This window comes from Rutidosis leptorrhynchoides, chromosome 4 (assembly GCF_046630445.1).
Source record: "Rutidosis leptorrhynchoides isolate AG116_Rl617_1_P2 chromosome 4, CSIRO_AGI_Rlap_v1, whole genome shotgun sequence".
Lineage (NCBI taxonomy): Eukaryota > Viridiplantae > Streptophyta > Magnoliopsida > Asterales > Asteraceae > Rutidosis > Rutidosis leptorrhynchoides.
In genome coordinates this window covers 523,040,840-523,058,728 of record NC_092336.1, presented here as the reverse complement: position 1 = coordinate 523,058,728, position 17,889 = coordinate 523,040,840, and the positions used below count along the sequence as shown (strand labels likewise).

The window sequence follows — 17,889 nt, the reverse complement described above, 5'->3', positions numbered from 1 at the left end:
GAATCACTCGGGGTTCTGCACCAAATTTTTCAACAAGTGTAAAAGAAATGGTCATAGCGCGGCGAAGTGTGAGGTCTACGGACCAGGGGTTAATAGAACGAAAGGAACAAATGGTGTCGGAACGAGTAATGGCGGAGCAAGTAGTGTCGGAGCAAGTTATGCCAATGTAGTTTGTTATAAATGTGGAAAACCAGGCCACATTATTAGAAATTGCCCGAACCAGGAGAACACGAATGGACAAGGCCGTGGAAGAGTTTTCAATATTAATGCGGTAGAGGCACAGGAAGACCCGGAGCTTGTTACGGGTACGTTTCTTATTGACAATAAATCTGCTTACGTTTTATTTGATTCAGGTGCGGATAGAAGCTATATGAGTAGAGATTTTTGTGCTAAATTAAGTTGTCCATTGACGCCTTTGGATAGTAAATTTTTACTCGAATTAGCAAATGGTAAATTAATTTCAGCAGATAATATATGTCGGAATCGAGAAATTAAACTGGTTAGCGAAACATTTAAGATTGATTTGATACCAGTAGAGTTAGGGAGTTTTGATGTGATAATCGGTATGGACTGGTTGAAAGAAGTGAAAGCGGAGATCGTTTGTTACAAAAATGCAATTCTCATTATACGAGAAAAAGGAAAACCCTTAATGGTGTACGGAGAAAAGGGCAACACGAAGCTACATCTTATTAGTAATTTGAAGGCACAAAAACTAATAAGAAAAGGTTGCTATGCTGTTCTAGCACACGTCGAGAAAGTACAAACTGAAGAAAAGAGCATCAATGATGTTCCCATTGCAAAAGAATTTCCCGATGTATTTCCGAAAGAATTACCGGGATTACCCCCACATCGATCCGTTGAATTTCAAATAGATCTTGTACCAGGAGCTGCACCAATAGCTCGTGCTCCTTACAGACTCGCACCCAGCGAGATGAAAGAACTGCAAAGCCAATTACAAGAACTTTTAGAGCGTGGTTTCATTCGACCAAGCACATCACCGTGGGGAGCTCCTGTTTTGTTTGTCAAGAAGAAAGATGGTACATTCAGGTTGTGTATCGACTAACGAGAGTTGAACAAACTTACCATCAAGAACCGCTACCCACTACCGAGAATCGACGACTTATTTGATCAACTACAAGGCTCGTCTGTTTATTCAAAGATTGACTTACGTTCCGGGTATCATCAAATGCGGGTGAAAGAAGATGATATTCCAAAGACTGCTTTCAGAACACGTTACGGTCATTACGAGTTTATGGTCATGCCGTTTGGTTTAACTAATGCACCAGCTGTGTTCATGGACCTTATGAACCGAGTGTGTGGACCATACCTTGACAAGTTTGTCATTGTTTTCATTGATGACATACTTATTTACTCAAAGAATGACCAAGAACACGGTGAACATTTGAGAAAGGTGTTAGAAGTATTGAGGAAGGAAGAATTGTACGCTAAGTTTTCAAAGTGTGCATTTTGGTTGGAAGAAGTTCAATTCCTCGGTCACATAGTGAACAAAGAAGGTATTAAGGTGGATCCGGCAAAGATAGAAACTGTTGAAAAGTGGGAAACCCCGAAAACTCCGAAACACATACGCCAGTTTTTAGGACTAGCTGGTTACTACAGAAGGTTCATCCAAGACTTTTCCAGAATAGCAAAACCCTTGACTGCATTAACGCATAAAGGGAAGAAATTTGAATGGAATGATGAACAAGAGAAAGCGTTTCAGTTATTGAAGAAAAAGCTAACTACGGCACCTATATTGTCATTGCCTGAAGGGAATGATGATTTTGTGATTTATTGTGATGCATCAAAGCAAGGTCTCGGTTGTGTATTAATGCAACGAACGAAGGTGATTGCTTATGCGTCTAGACAATTGAAGATTCACGAACAAAATTATACGACGCATGATTTGGAATTAGGCGCGGTTGTTTTTGCATTAAAGACTTGGAGGCACTACTTATATGGGGTCAAAAGTATTATATATACCGACCACAAAAGTCTTCAACACATATTTAATCAGAAACAACTGAATATGAGGCAGCGTAGGTGGATTGAATTATTGAATGATTACGACTTTGAGATTCGTTACCACCCGGGGAAGGCAAATGTGGTAGCCGATGCCTTGAGCAGGAAGGACAGAGAACCCATTCGAGTAAAATCTATGAATATGATGATTCATAATAACATTACTACTCAAATAAAGGAGGCGCAACAAGGAGTTTTAAAAGAGGGAAATTTAAAGGATGAAATACCCAAAGGATCGGAGAAGCATCTTAATATTCGGGAAGACGGAACCCGGTATAGGGCTGAAAGGATTTGGGTACCAAAATTTGGAGATATGAGAGAAATGGTACTTAGAGAAGCTCATAAAACCAGATACTCAATACATCCTGGAACGGGGAAGATGTACAAGGATCTCAAGAAACATTTTTGGTGGCCGGGTATGAAAGCCGATGTTGCTAAATACGTAGGAGAATGTTTGACGTATTCTAAGGTCAAAGCTGAGCATCAGAAACCATCAGGTCTACTTCAACAACCCGAAATCCCGGAATGGAAATGGGAAAACATTACCATGGATTTCATCACTAAATTGCCAAGGACTGCAAGTGGTTTTGATACTATTTGGGTAATAGTTGATCGTCTCACCAAATCAGCACATTTCCTACCAATAAGAGAAGATGACAAGATGGAGAAGTTAGCACGACTGTATTTGAAGGAAGTCGTCTCTAGACATGGAATACCAATCTCTATTATCTCTGATAGGGATGGCAGATTTATTTCAAGATTCTGGCAGACATTACAGCAAGCATTAGGAACTCGTCTAGACATGAGTACTGCCTATCATCCACAAACTGATGGGCAGAGCGAAAGGACGATACAAACGCTTGAAGACATGCTACGAGCATGTGTTATTGATTTCGGAAACAGTTGGGATCGACATCTACCGTTAGCAGAATTTTCCTACAACAACAGCTACCATTCAAGCATTGAGATGGCGCCGTTTGAAGCACTTTATGGTAGAAAGTGCAGGTCTCCGATTTGTTGGAGTGAGGTGGGGGATAGACAGATTACGGGTCCGGAGATTATACAAGAAACTACCGAGAAGATCATCCAAATTCAACAACGGTTGAAAACCGCCCAAAGTCGACAAAAGAGCTACGCTGACATTAAAAGAAAAGATATAGAATTTGAAATTGGAGAGATGGTCATGCTTAAAGTTTCACCTTGGAAAGGCGTTGTTCGATTTGGTAAACGAGGGAAATTAAATCCAAGGTATATTGGACCATTCAAGATTATTGATCGTGTCGGACCAGTAGCTTACCGACTTGAGTTACCTCAACAACTCGCGGCTGTACATAACACTTTCCACGTCTCGAATTTGAAGAAATGTTTTGCTAAAGAAGATCTCACTATTCCGTTAGATGAAATCCAAATCAACGAAAAACTTCAATTCATCGAAGAACCCGTCGAAATAATGGATCGTGAGGTTAAAAGACTTAAGCAAAACAAGATACCAATTGTTAAGGTTCGATGGAATGCTCGTAGAGGACCCGAGTTCACCTGGGAGCGTGAAGATCAGATGAAGAAGAAATACCCGCATCTATTTCCAGAAGATTCGTCAACACCTTCAACAGCTTAAAATTTCGGGACGAAATTTATTTAACGGGTAGGTACTGTAGTGACCCGAACTTTTCCATGTTTATATATATTAATTGAGATTGATATTTACATGATTAAATGTTTCCAACATGTTAAGCAATCAAACTTGTTAAGACTTGATTAATTGAAATATGTTTCATATAGACAATTGACCACCCAAGTTGATCGGTGATTCACGAACGTTAAAACTTGTAAAAACTATATGATGACATATATATGGATATATATATATATATATAGTTAACATGATACTATGATAAGAAAACATATCATAAAGTATATTAACAATGAACTACATATGTAAAAACAAGACTACTAACTTAATGATTTTTAAACGAGACATATATGTAACGATTATCGTTGTAAAGACATTTAATGTATATATATCATATTAAGAGATATTCATACATGATAATATCATGATAATATAATAATTTAAAATCTCATTTGATATTATAAACATTGGGTTAACAACATTTAACAAGATCGTTAACCTAAAGGTTTCAAAACAACACTTACATGTAACGACTAACGATGACTTAACGACTCAGTTAAAATGTATATACATGTAGTGTTTTAATATGTATTTATACACTTTTGAAAGACTTCAATACACTTATCAAAATACTTCTACTTAACAAAAATGCTTACAATTACATCCTCGTTCAGTTTCATCAACAATTCTACTCGTATGCACCCGTATTCGTACTCGTACAATACACAGCTTTTAGATGTATGTACTATTGGTATATACACTCCAATGATCAGCTCTTAGCAGCCCATGTGATTCACCTAACACATGTGGGAACCATCATTTGGCAACTAGCATGAAATATCTCATAAGATTACAAAAATATGAGTAATCATTCATGACTTATTTACATGAAAACAAAATTACATATCCTTTATATCTAATCCATACACCAACGACCAAAAACACCTACAAACACTTTCATTCTTCAATTTTCTTCATCTAATTGAACTCTCTCAAGTTCTATCTTCAAGTTCTAAGTGTTCTTCATAAATTCCAAAAGTTCTAGTTTCATAAAATCAAGAATACTTTCAAGTTTGCTAGCTCACTTCCAATCTTGTAAGGTGATCATCCAACCTCAAGAAATCTTTGTTTCTTACAGTAGGTTATCATTCTAATACAAGGTAATAATCATATTCAAACTTTGGTTCAATTTCTATAACTATAACAATCTTATTTCAAGTGATGATCTTACTTGAACTTGTTTTCGTGTCATGATTTTGCTTCAAGAACTTTGAGCCATCCAAGGATCCATTGAAGCTAGATCCATTTTTCTCTTTTCCAGTAGGTTCATCCAAGGAACTTAAGGTAGTAATGATGTTCATAACATCATTCGATTCATACATATAAAGCTATCTTATTCGAAGGTTTAAACTTGTAATCACTAGAACATAGTTTAGTTAATTCTAAACTTGTTCGCAAACAAAAGTTAATCCGTCTAACTTGACTTTTAAAATCAACTAAACACATGTTCTATATCTATATGATATGCTAACTTAATGATTTAAAACCTGGAAACACGAAAAACACCGTAAAACCGGATTTACGCCGTCGTAGTAACACCGCGGGCTGTTTTGGGTTAGTTAATTAAAAACTATGATAAACTTTGATTTAAAAGTTGTTATTCTGAGAAAATGATTTTTATTATGAACATGAAACTATATCCAAAAATTATGGTTAAACTCAAAGTGGAAGTATGTTTTCTAAAATGGTCATCTAGACGTCGTTCTTTCGACTGAAATGACTACCTTTACAAAAACGACTTGTAACTTATTTTTCCGACTAGAAACCTATACTTTTTTTGTTTAGATTCATAAAATAGAGTTCAATATGAAACCATAGCAATTTGATTCACTCAAAACGGATTTAAAATGAAGAAGTTATGGGTAAAACAAGATTGGATAATTTTTCTCATTTTAGCTACGTGAAAATTGGTAACAAATCTATTCCAACCATAACTTAATCAACTTGTATTATATATTATGTAATCTTGAGATACCATAGACACGTATACAATGTTTCGACCTATCATGTCGACACATCTATATATATTTCGGAACAACCATAGACACTCTATATGTGAATGTTGGAGTTAGCTATACAGGGTTGAGGTTGATTCCAAAATATATATAGTTTGAGTTGTGATCAATACTGAGATACGTATACACTGGGTCGTGGATTGATTCAAGATAATATTTATCGATTTATTTCTGTACATCTAACTGTGGACAACTAGTTATAGGTTACTAACGAGGACAGCTGACTTAATAAACTTAAAACATCAAAATATATTAAAAGTGTTGTAAATATATTTTGAACATACTTTAATATATATGTATATATTGTTATAGGTTCGTGAATCAACAGTGGCCAAGTCTTACTTCCCGACGAAGTAAAAATCTGTGAAAGTGAGTTATAGTCCCACTTTTAAAATCTAATATTTTTGGGATGAGAATACATGCAGATTTTATAAATGATTTACAAAATAGACACAAGTACGTGAAACTACATTCTATGGTTGAATTATCGAAATCGAATATGCCCCTTTTTATTAAGTCTGGTAATCTAAGAATTAGGGAACAGACACCCTAATTGACGCGAATCCTAAAGATAGATCTATTGGGCCTAACAAACCCCATCCAAAGTACCGGATGCTTTAGTACTTCGAAATTTATATCATATCCGAAGGGTGTCCCGGAATGATGGGGATATTCTTATATATGCATCTTGTTATTGTCGGTTACCAGGTGTTCACCATATGAATGATTTTTATCTCTATGTATGGGATGTGTATTGAAATATGAAATCTTGTGGTCTATTGTTACGATTTGATATATATAGGTTAAACCTATAACTCACCAACATTTTTGTTGACGTTTTAAGCATGTTTATTCTCAGGTGATTATTAAGAGCTTCCGCTGTCGCATACTTAAATAAGGACAAGATTTGGAGTCCATGCTTGTATGATATTGTGTAAAAACTGCATTCAAGAAACTTATTTTGTTGTAACATATTTGTATTGTAAACCATTATGTAATGGTCGTGTGTAAACAGGATATTTTAGATTATCATTATTTGATAATCTACGTAAAGCTTTTTAAACCTTTATTGATGAAATAAAGGTTATGGTTTGTTTAAAAATGAATGCAGTCTTTGAAAAAACGTCTCATATAGAGGTCAAAACCTCGCAACGAAATCAATTAATATGGAACGTTTTTAATCAATAAGAACGGGACATTTCATTTTACGTGTCAAATTTGAAGAAATGTTTAGCTGAAGAGGATGTCGTAATTCCTCTTGACGAAATACGAATTAATGATAAACTCCATTTTGTCGAAGAACCTGTTGAAATCATGGACCGTGAGGTCAAACAATTAAAACAAAGCAAAATACCGATAGTTAGAGTTCGTTGGAATGCAAGACGAGGACCCGAGTTTACTTGGGAACGTGAAGATCAAATGAAGCAAAAGTATCCACATTTGTTCACTGATATCGCTCATGAAACAGGTACTACTCAAAATTTCGGGACGAAATTTTCTTTAACGGGGAGGTACTGTGATGACCCGAAAAATTTCGACTAATTTAAACCAATTCTCTTTATGATTTAATATTATGTAAATATACATATATGTATGTATATATATATATATATTATAAGATGTACAAGTAAAAACGACTTTCCTACAGTAAAACATTAATTGCTACAGTAAAAATGACTTTGCTACAGTAAAACACTATTTACTACAGTGAAACCGTATTTTGCTACAGTGCTACAGTGAAAACGAATCATACGAGCATCAACGCAGCACCATTTGAAGCACTTTACGGTAGAAAGTGCAGATCTCCTATCTGTTGGAGTGAAGTAGGAGAAAGACAACTTACTGGACCATTTAAAACACTATTTGCTACAGTAAAACACTATTTGCTACAGTAAAACACTATTTGATGTCGACGAACTAGCAAACAAAAACAGAAAAGGCGGCCATGCGATCGCATGGCAAAAACACTGAAAACTCATGCGATCGCATGAGCTACAGTAAATCGAAAAGTAATATAAATACGCAGTTTGTTCGACGAAGTTTTTCACATTTCTCTTAATATTTATATTTATATTATAATTATAATTTTAAATTAAAGTTTAATAATAATAAGGTATATACGAGGGTGTTTTTAATTCGGGTTTCAAACCGCTTTAAGCTAAGGAAATATTAGGTATTATTCGGGGTATTGTTCTTGAATCCAAGGCCAACCATACAGTCATCTACCATCATTACGTCTACGCAATTTACCTACAATATTGAATCGTAATATTGAACTGTGAGTTATAGTCTCCCTTTTTAAATGCTTTAAATATTTTTGGGCTGAGAATACATGCAATTTATTTTAAACGCAATAAGACACAAGTACATACAAAATTCTACACTGAGTTAAACCGAAAATCCCCTAGCTTTGGTAACTAGTAGCTGCCAGTACATAGGATATGGACTGGTGGGCGCGAATAATTATATATGGATCCATAGGGCTTGACATCCCCGTCCGAGCTAGAGCGCTAGCCTTTTAACGGACGTATGTTATTTGAGTTTAAGACACGTTGGTTTGCGCGTATTAAAACGAATGGGGTAATTATCACTATAGCGTTAAGTTTAGTTACCAGGGTGCTCTGTTACGTAGAATCTATTGATAAACTTTTGATGAAATCTTGTGGTCTATCTTTATATATGTTTATGACTCGAGCAATTAAACCTATAACTCACCAACATTCGTGTTGAGTTTTTAGCATATTTTATTCTCAGGTCCTTAGAATGCTTCCGCTGTGATGTGCTTGTTGCCTGCATGGAGTCTCTCATGCTTTGTACAAAGTTTATTGCATTCAAAATAAAACTGCGTTGTGTAATAAATAATTGGATTGTGATGTCAACCTGTAAATTAAAGACTTATGTATTTTGGGGTTTTGCTTATACCTAAGCACTCGCCCACATGTTTATAACTTTCTATGTTTAGAAAGTCACTTATTTTAATGAATGCAATATTTTATCAAAACGTATCATATAGAGGTCAAAACCTCACTGTGGAATCAATGATTAACGTGCCGCGTCAATAGCGATTTTGACGGGTCGTTACATAATAAATGTCTAGGGTTTAATTAATGTCCTAGGGTTTAATAATTAGGGTTAGGTTTAATTAGCGTTTATATATATATGTGTGTATACATTTTGTTTCCTTATTTAAACACTATCTAATCTTTAACAAATCTTTAGAGTTTTTAATGACTAGCAAAAATCCTTTTTTTATATATATGCCAAAAATATACATAGATAGTAGGTATATATAAAATTTTTTTTATGCATGTACTTATATATAGTATGTGTATACTTGTTTCCTTTTTTAACTATTAACAAATCTCCTAACAAATCTTCTAGGGTTTAAAGATCAAACTAAAATCTCCTTCTTTCCCTTTTTTTTTTTAAATTCGTGTATGTATATGTATATATATATATATATATATATATATATATATATATATATATATATATATATATATATATATATATATATATATATATATATATATATATATATATATATATATATATATATATATATATATATATTTTACATGAACAATATGGATATGATTATGAATAAGATCAAGAACATGAATATGAACATAAACATGGATTAACCAGATAGAATTTAGAAGTTTGGATCTAGGATTTTACGTTGATGAATGATGATGAAGATTAACAAGAAAAGATGAAGAAAACTTTGAAGATGAAAATCAAAACCCTTGAATATCGAAGAACACACTTGAAGATCTTGATGAACACGAAGAACGTGATGAAGATCCTTTGAAGATTGCTTAAAGATGATGGTGGTGTGTTGGGGATTTCTTGGCCGAAAATCCAAGAGAGAATGGGGAGAGATTTTTAGGGTTTTTGTGTGATGAATGAGATGAGAAAAACCTAAACCCTTGCACCTCCTTTTATACTTGAGCTAGGAAGGATCTAGAATTTGGGTTTAGTTAGGTTTTCTTAGAGAATAAGTTAGGTTTAGGGAGGAGGTAAAAGTGGGCCGATTTTTAGAGGGCAAAAGGGTAAATTTACCCCTCAAAATTTCAGCTAGGGCATACATGGATAAGTTTGGAACTTTTTCGTTTTAGTCCTTGTACTTTAAATTAGCTTAAATGGCTCATTAAAGGTTGTAATTAAATTATTCAAAGGCTACAAGTTTTATAGTATTATATTTTATTCACGAAAATTAATTAGCTTATTATTTCCGTCTTTTATTATTAACTTGTCGTTTGTTACACAAAGTTAATTATTATGTTTTATAATTCTTAACGCTTAACAATTATTGATTAAAGTTTAATCGTTAAGTTTAATTATATTGTTTGGGCATTTAATATTGAAAAATATAGAATGGAAAAATGAGGGTCGTTATAGATGTAATGAGATATGATAAGGCAATGTGGGTCTTGCTAGGTGATTTTAATGAGGTTCGGTCCAAGTCTGAAAGAAAGAACACAAATTTCCTTGAACACCGCGCCAAACGCTTTAGCAACTTCATCAAAGACAACAATTTAATTGACATCCCACTCCGAGGAAGGATTTACATGAGAATCAGTACGAATGGGGTGGAATTCAGTAAACTTGACAGATTCTTGGTCTCTAAAAATTTTCTCCAGCAGTGGCCAAATACTCACGCTTTGGTGCTTAACAAGAAACATACGGACCACTGCCCGATAATACTTAAAGAAGGAAATGTGGACTTTGGCCCTAAGCCCACAAAAGTTTTCGATGAATGGCTACATCATAAGGAAGCACCTGAAGTAATCAAAGTAGCATGGTTGATGGAGGTTAAATCCTCAAATCTCGATTGCATTTTTCGCGACAAATTGAAAAATGTCAAAGCCGAACTTCGTAAATGGTACTCTACCTCTCCTGGGAAGCTAAAAGCAGAGATTGACGAGTTAACTGAGTTGGTTAATAACTGGGAAATCAGAGCAGAAACCGATGTGCTAAATGAAACACAATTGAAAGATTGGATGGATTCCCGGGATAATTTGTTCAAAAGAGAAAAGGTTGAGCTAGAAATGTTAAAGCAAAAATCCCGGTTCAAATGGGCCTTGGAAGGAGACGAGAATACCAAATTTTTTTCATAACGTGATACGTAGGAGGCAACAAGAAAACAACATTCATGGTGTGAATATTGCAGGTGCTTGGTCAACAAATCCCGAGGATAAAAAAAAGAAGCACTCGCTTACTTCTCTTCACTGTTTGAAAAAAGGACATCCGAAGGTCTAGAACTCAATGATTGGGATGGGCCATGACTAAACAGTACTATGGTTGATAAATTAGAAGCACGATTTAGTGAAGATGAAATTGTTCAAGCGATCAAAAGTTGTGGCAGAAACAAATCCCCCGGCCCGGACGGTTTCAACATTCTTTTCTATGTTAAATATTGGGACATTATCAAAGAAGATCTCGTGAATGCTCTGAATTGGTTTTGGGAAAACGAAAGGATCTCCAATGGTTGCAACGCCTCTTTCATCACACTAATCCCCAAGGTAAGTGACCCGTTAAACTTCTCAAACTATCGCCCTATAAGTCTTATTGGGAGTTATTATAAGATTTTATCTAAATTACTTTCCAATAGAATTAGGGTAGTGATCCTGCGGTTAATTGGAAAGGAACAAAGTGCATTTTTAAGTGATAGATACATCCTTGATGGCATTCTAATTGCGCTCGAAACCTTAGAGGAACTTAAAGCAAAAAACCAAAAAAGTTTTATTTTTAAAGTTGACTTTAAAAAAGCCTTTGACTGTTTAGACTGGGAGTTTCTTTCTAGATTAATGGGTTTCATGGGTTTCGGATCCAAATGGGTCAATTGGATTCGAGCTTGTCTTACATCCAACTCTATCTCTGTACTTCTTAATGGTTCCCCGACCAATCAATTCTTTCCTAAGAGAGGTGTATGACAAGGAGACCTTCTTTCTCCTTTCCTTTTTATTTTGGCAAGCGAAGGCTTAAATTATCTACTTAAACTTGCCATTAATAAAGGTATTATAAAAGGAGTAGAAGTAGGAAAAGATAAGGTCACCGGGTCTCATTTGCAATATGCCGAAGATACGATCATTTTTGGCAAATGGAATAAAGTTGAAGTTAGAAACATATTGAAAATTCTAAAATGCTTCGAAAACCTATCGGGTCTCAAATTTAATTTGAATAAAAGTTGCGTGTATGGAATTGGAACTACAAAAGTTGAATCTTGTTCGCTTGCATCTTGGTTCGGTTGTATGGGACGATGTTTTCCATTTAATTATCTAGGGTTACCCATAGGCGCAAATCTCAAGCTTTACAAAAATTGGTTACCCGTTATCAAAAAATTCAAAAAATGGCTCTCTACTTGGAAGGCCAAATCACTATCATATGGTGGCCATTTAACCCTCATAAAGGCAACCTTAAATAGCCTCCCCCTTTATTTCTTTTCACTTTTCAAAGCCCCCGCTCGAGTCATCAAGGAACTAGAAGGTATGCGTCGCGATTTTTTTTGGGGCGGGTCTATTGATAACAAAAAGATGGCCTGGGTAAATTGGGAGTTAATTTGTCTACCTTACGACTCCGGTGGTTTAAATGTCGGGTTTCTTAATTTTAAAAACCTCACACTTCTAACAAAATGGTGGTGGAGATTCTTAACCTTAAAAAACTCTCTTTGGGTGGACGTAATTAAAAAGTATTTATGGCGCCCATGGTGGGCTAGGTTGCTTTTCATCCCTTTCGAGTTTAGACCTTAAAAAATTTACGGGTCGAACGTGGTTCTCTATCATTAATATCGAACACATCCTAAACAAGTTAGGGTGTGATATTTCTAATGCTTTTGTTAAAGTGATAGGTACAGGCTTGGACACAAACTTTTGGGATGAAGTATGGTGTGGAAGCGAAGCTTTCTATCTCAAATACCCTAGACTATATAGACTTGAGCTCAACAAAAAGGTCACGGTTGCTGACAGAATCTCCTGGTCAGATAGCGTGCCGACTATAACCTGGAATTGGGCCTCGCAACCTAGGTGGAGGGTAGCTGCTGATCTCGTAAATCTGGAAAAGGATATAAGTGAATTCTCCCTCGCTTCTAGTAAACCGGACACGTGGGCATGGAAACATGAGAAGAGTGGTAAATACTCTTCCTCATCGCTAGCTTCCATTTAAACTGATGCAATCCTAGCCAATAAACCCCTTCCCGAACCAACCTTGCTCAATACCTTAATCCCTAAAAAAAAATAGGTATTTTTATGTGGCGTGTGCAAAAAAATAGGCTCCCCGTTAGAATCGAATTAGATAATAAGTGAATAGACCTAAACACTGTCCTCTGTCCGGTATGCAATGACGAAATCGAGAGTATAGAACATGCACTAGTCGCTTGCAAATCGGCTGCATCTCTGTGGGAAAAGGTCCGTTTGTGGTGGGGTCTTGGTAAGCTCCCAATCGCGACTTACTCTGACCATGCCTTAGGCTCTTTACCACATTTCCAAGATAAATCGAGTTCACAAATTTGGCAAGCGGTGGTCTGGATAACAACCTACTTCATATGGAAAAATCGCAATGCCCTTGTCTTTGGAAACAATGCTTCAAGCATTCCCAGTCTACTTTCGGAAATCCAATCTAAGAGCTACGAGTGGATCAATTGTCGAGGTAGAAATATAGAGCTCGAATGGCTTACATGGATTACCAACCCCTCCTCTTGTGCCTTCATTTTTAAGTCAAATGATGGAATTGGATAAGTTGTAGGTTTTTTTCACACTCTTGATTTAAGATTCAGGCTATGTCATGGGCTAAGTGAATGGGGGCTGAGATACTGATAATGCTAAAAATGAACATATATTTCATAGCATTATCCCTCAAGAAAGACAAGCTTTTAGTTGCAATTGTCCTATTTACAAGTGATATTCGTTTAAATAATAAAAGGTGAAGACAAAAGACAGATTCGATGAATTGAAAACGCAAATGACCAAAAAGCTCAAAAGTACAAAGTACAATCAAAGTGGTTCAAATTATTGATGAGAAACGTCTCAAAATTACAAGAGTACAAGACGCGAAACGCAAAATACAAGATATTAAATTGTACGCAAGGACGTTCGAAAATTCAGAATCGGGACCAAAGTCAACTCTCAACGCTCGACACAACGGACTAAAAATTAATAGTCAACTATGTACAAGAATAAAATATAATATTTAAATAATTATATAAATTATTTATATATTATATATTATAATAAAAACCGTCGGCAAGCTAGGAGCCAAACTCTTGTGAGCTGGAAAAAGGGGCCATGCGATCGCATGGCCTGGAAGGCAAAAATCCATGCGATCGCATGGCAGTAGGTGACAGGCCACACCCCTATAAATTCGCAGTTTGGTGATCGATTATATCCATCTTTTTCTCTTCTTCCTTCATACGTAAATATATATATATTATATTTTAATTTTAATTTTAATTTTAATTTTAAATTCTAATAATAAGGGTATGATAGCGAATGTTGTAAGGGTGTAAGTCGAAATTCTGTCCGTGTAACGCTACGCTATTTTTAATCACTGTAAGTTATGGTTAATGTTATTTTTAATTTAATGTCTCGTAGCTAAGTTATTATTATGCTTATTTAAGACGAAGTAATCATGATGTTGGGCTAAAATATTTAAAATTGGGTAATTGGGGTTTGTATCATAATTGGGGTTTGGACAAAAGAACGACACTTGTGGAAATTAGACTATGGGCTATTAATGAGCTTTATATTTGTTTAACTAAATAATAGTTTGTTAATTTTAATATAAAGATTTACAATTGGACGTACCTATAAATAACCATATACACTCGATCGGACACGATGGGCGGGATATTTATATGTACGAATAATCGATCATTTAACCGGACACGGGAATGGATTAATAGTTAATGGAATTATTAAAACAAGGGTGAAATTATGTACAAGGACACTTGGCGTAATTGTTAACAAAGTATTAAAACCTTGGGTTACACGCAGTCGATATCCTGGTGTAATTATTAAACAAAATATTAAGACCTTGTTACAGTTTAAGTCCCCAATTAGTTGGAATATTTGACTTCGGATATAAGGATAATTTGACGAGGACACTCGCACTTTAAATTTATGACCGATGGACTGTTATGGACAAAAACCAGATGGACATATTGAATAATCCAGGACAAAGAACAATTAACCCATGGGAATAAACTAAAATCAACACGTCGAACATCATGATTACGGAAGTTTAAATAAGCATAATTCTTTATTTTCATATTTAATTGAACTTTTAATTATCGCGCTTTTATTTACTGTCATTGTATTTAATTGCACTTTTAATTATCGTTCTCTTTAATTATCGCAATTTTATTTTATCGCACTTTTATTTATCGCAATTTCATTATCGTTATTTACTTTACACTTAAAATTAAGTTATATTTATTTTTAATATTTTACATTAGGTTTTAACTGCGACTAAAGTTTTAAAATCGACAAACCGGTCATTAAATGGTAAAAACCCCCTTTTTATAATAATAATACTACTTATATATATTTTTGTATTTTTACAAATAGAGTTTTTAAAAATATAGCGTTAAGCTTGTTTAAAAGATCCCTGTGGAACGAACCGGATTTACTAAAAACTACACTACTGTATGATTAGGTACACTGCCTATAAGTGTTGTAGTAAGGTTTAGGTATATCCACTCTATAAATAAATAAATAACTTGTGTAAAATTGTATCGTATTTAATAGTATTTCCTTGTAAAAATTAATACTATTTCATATACCCCTCGCATAACATCAAGTATTTTTGGCACCGCTGCCGGGAAAACTAAAACGCCGGAAGTAAAACGCTATATATAAAAAAAAGATTTATTTAGTTCTTTGTATAAAAAAAATATACGTTTTAAATATTAAATTTTCAAAAACATAAAAAATAAAAAAATAATAACAATATATTTATATTTTTAAGAGTTTGATAAAATATATAAATTATAAAATATTTATATTTCTATTTTTAGTTTGTAAAAATATAGTTTTTATTCAATTTACATATATATTTTATATAAATATTAAAACAGAAAACAGAAAAAAAAATAAAAAAAAATAAAAAAAATAAGTATACAGGCCCGAACTGTAGCAGCCCAACCCACCTGGCCCGAAATCCTTATCCATGCGACCGCATGGATTTTTAACGTGAGGACCATGCGATCGCATGGCCCTGTCTGACACGCCACAGTTTGACCTAAATTTGCATTAATTACGGAGTATTATTTATTATTATTACTTTAAACCCTAATTAGGGTTATATTTTTTATATTATTTAGTTTAGTTTATTTATTATTTGTATTATTAAGTTTAATTAGTTTTAATAAATTATAAAATTAATAGTTTTATAAAATAAATAATATAAAAATAATATTTTTATAAAAATTGTACTTTTGTATTTTGTATCTTTTTATTTGTTTTAGCGTAATATTTGTATTTTTCGCTCGTATTCAGTTTTAAGTCATAGTTTTTGCCGTAGTTATTTTTATTTCTAGATTTCTAGGTTTTTCGTAAAATCCCTTAAGTGCTTTTTCTTTAGACTAAGATTTAAGTGCTTTAGAATTTTGCGACGCCGTTTTTATATTTTTGTACCTTTTCAAGTTATTGCCATTTGGGATATAGTTTTTCTTTTAAGCTTTAATATTTTTAGACGCAACTTTTAATTCTTAGTTTTTAGACTTTTAAGTTTCGACGCGCTACTTTCTTATTTTTATTTTTCGACGCCTTTTATTTTTCGACGTTTTCCGACGCGCTCTTTTTTTCTTTCTTATTTTTCGCCACTCTAGTTTTTATTTCATAACCCGTCCTAAACCATAAGGATAAATATAATAACATATGATTTCATCGCGAGGTATTGACCTCTATATGCGACATTTTCAAAGAAAACCGCATTCGTTTTTACAATACAAACCATAACTTTTATTAAAAATACAAAGTTTAAACAACATAATAATGATTATCGTTTAGCGATAATCTTAGCCTTACAAACTTTACATGTGATGATAACAACACGATTTCCAACGTATTTTACATTACAACTTCTCCGATATGCAGTTTTATTTTTGACACAAATATGCATACTCAAGATCTTGCTTAAATCCAACATGTTGCAGCGGAAGCTTTTAGTTATCACCTGAGAATAAACATGCTTAAAACGTCAACATAAAGTTGGTGAGATATAGGTTTAATGCCGGCAGCGTTATAAATATAGACCACAAGATTTCATATATAAACGTTTTAATAAAAATATTCTAAGTTGTTGAGCACTTGATAATCATACTTAACATTTAATCAACGTCGCATATTCCCTTTATTATGAAATCTTACTACACCGTACCAAGTGTAGTCACCGAAACGAAGTACTGTGCAACCGTTGAATACTGGTCGTCCAGTCCGGTTGGGGTTGTCAGGCCCGATAGATCTATCAACAGGATTCACGTTTACAATACCGCATGTAAATAGTAGTTACCAAGTTACAGGAAGATATGCCAGTGGTACAACTCAATGTAGAATATATAATTTTAATCACTTGTGTCCATAACGTAAATCATAAAATGCATGTATTCTCATCCCGAAATATTTAGAGTTTAAAAGTGGGACTATATACTCACTTTTGCTTTGAAGATATTTAACACGATTTGGTCTCTGATAGATATCACGAACCTAACCATATATATAATATATCAATATATTTTCTTTTCAAGTAATCGTTATATATATATATATATATATATATATATATATATATATATATATATATATATATATATATATATATATATATATATATATATATATATATATATATATATATATATATATATATGCTTATAATACTTTTAATATTTTCTTAGTCCGTAGTTAGCAGTCTGTTGTTAATGGTCCACAATTAGTTGCTCAATAAAATAAATAAATACCCCATCGTATTTGTATTGATCAGAATTAATCTCGACCCATGGTACCATGTTGTCAAATGACGTGTTGCGTACATAAAGTACCGTGTTGTCAAATGACGTGTTGCGTACAATCATGAGGTCTTATGATTAATCATCTCGTGTTGTTTACGGGTGGTCCTGAAATATATAAAATCAAATCATAAGTAAATATATATAAAATATCATAT

General features: G+C 33.8%; 1 protein-coding gene across 1 annotated transcript; it reads left to right on the top strand.

Annotated features, from left to right (window-relative positions):
• Window positions 1-10,112: 10,112 nt before the first annotated feature.
• On the top strand, window positions 10,113-10,847 carry LOC139842525 (uncharacterized). The gene has a single exon (XM_071832656.1). It carries the CDS (start codon window positions 10,113-10,115, stop codon window positions 10,845-10,847), a length of 735 nt encoding a protein of 244 aa, XP_071688757.1.
• The last annotated feature ends 7,042 nt before the right edge of the window (window positions 10,848-17,889 follow it).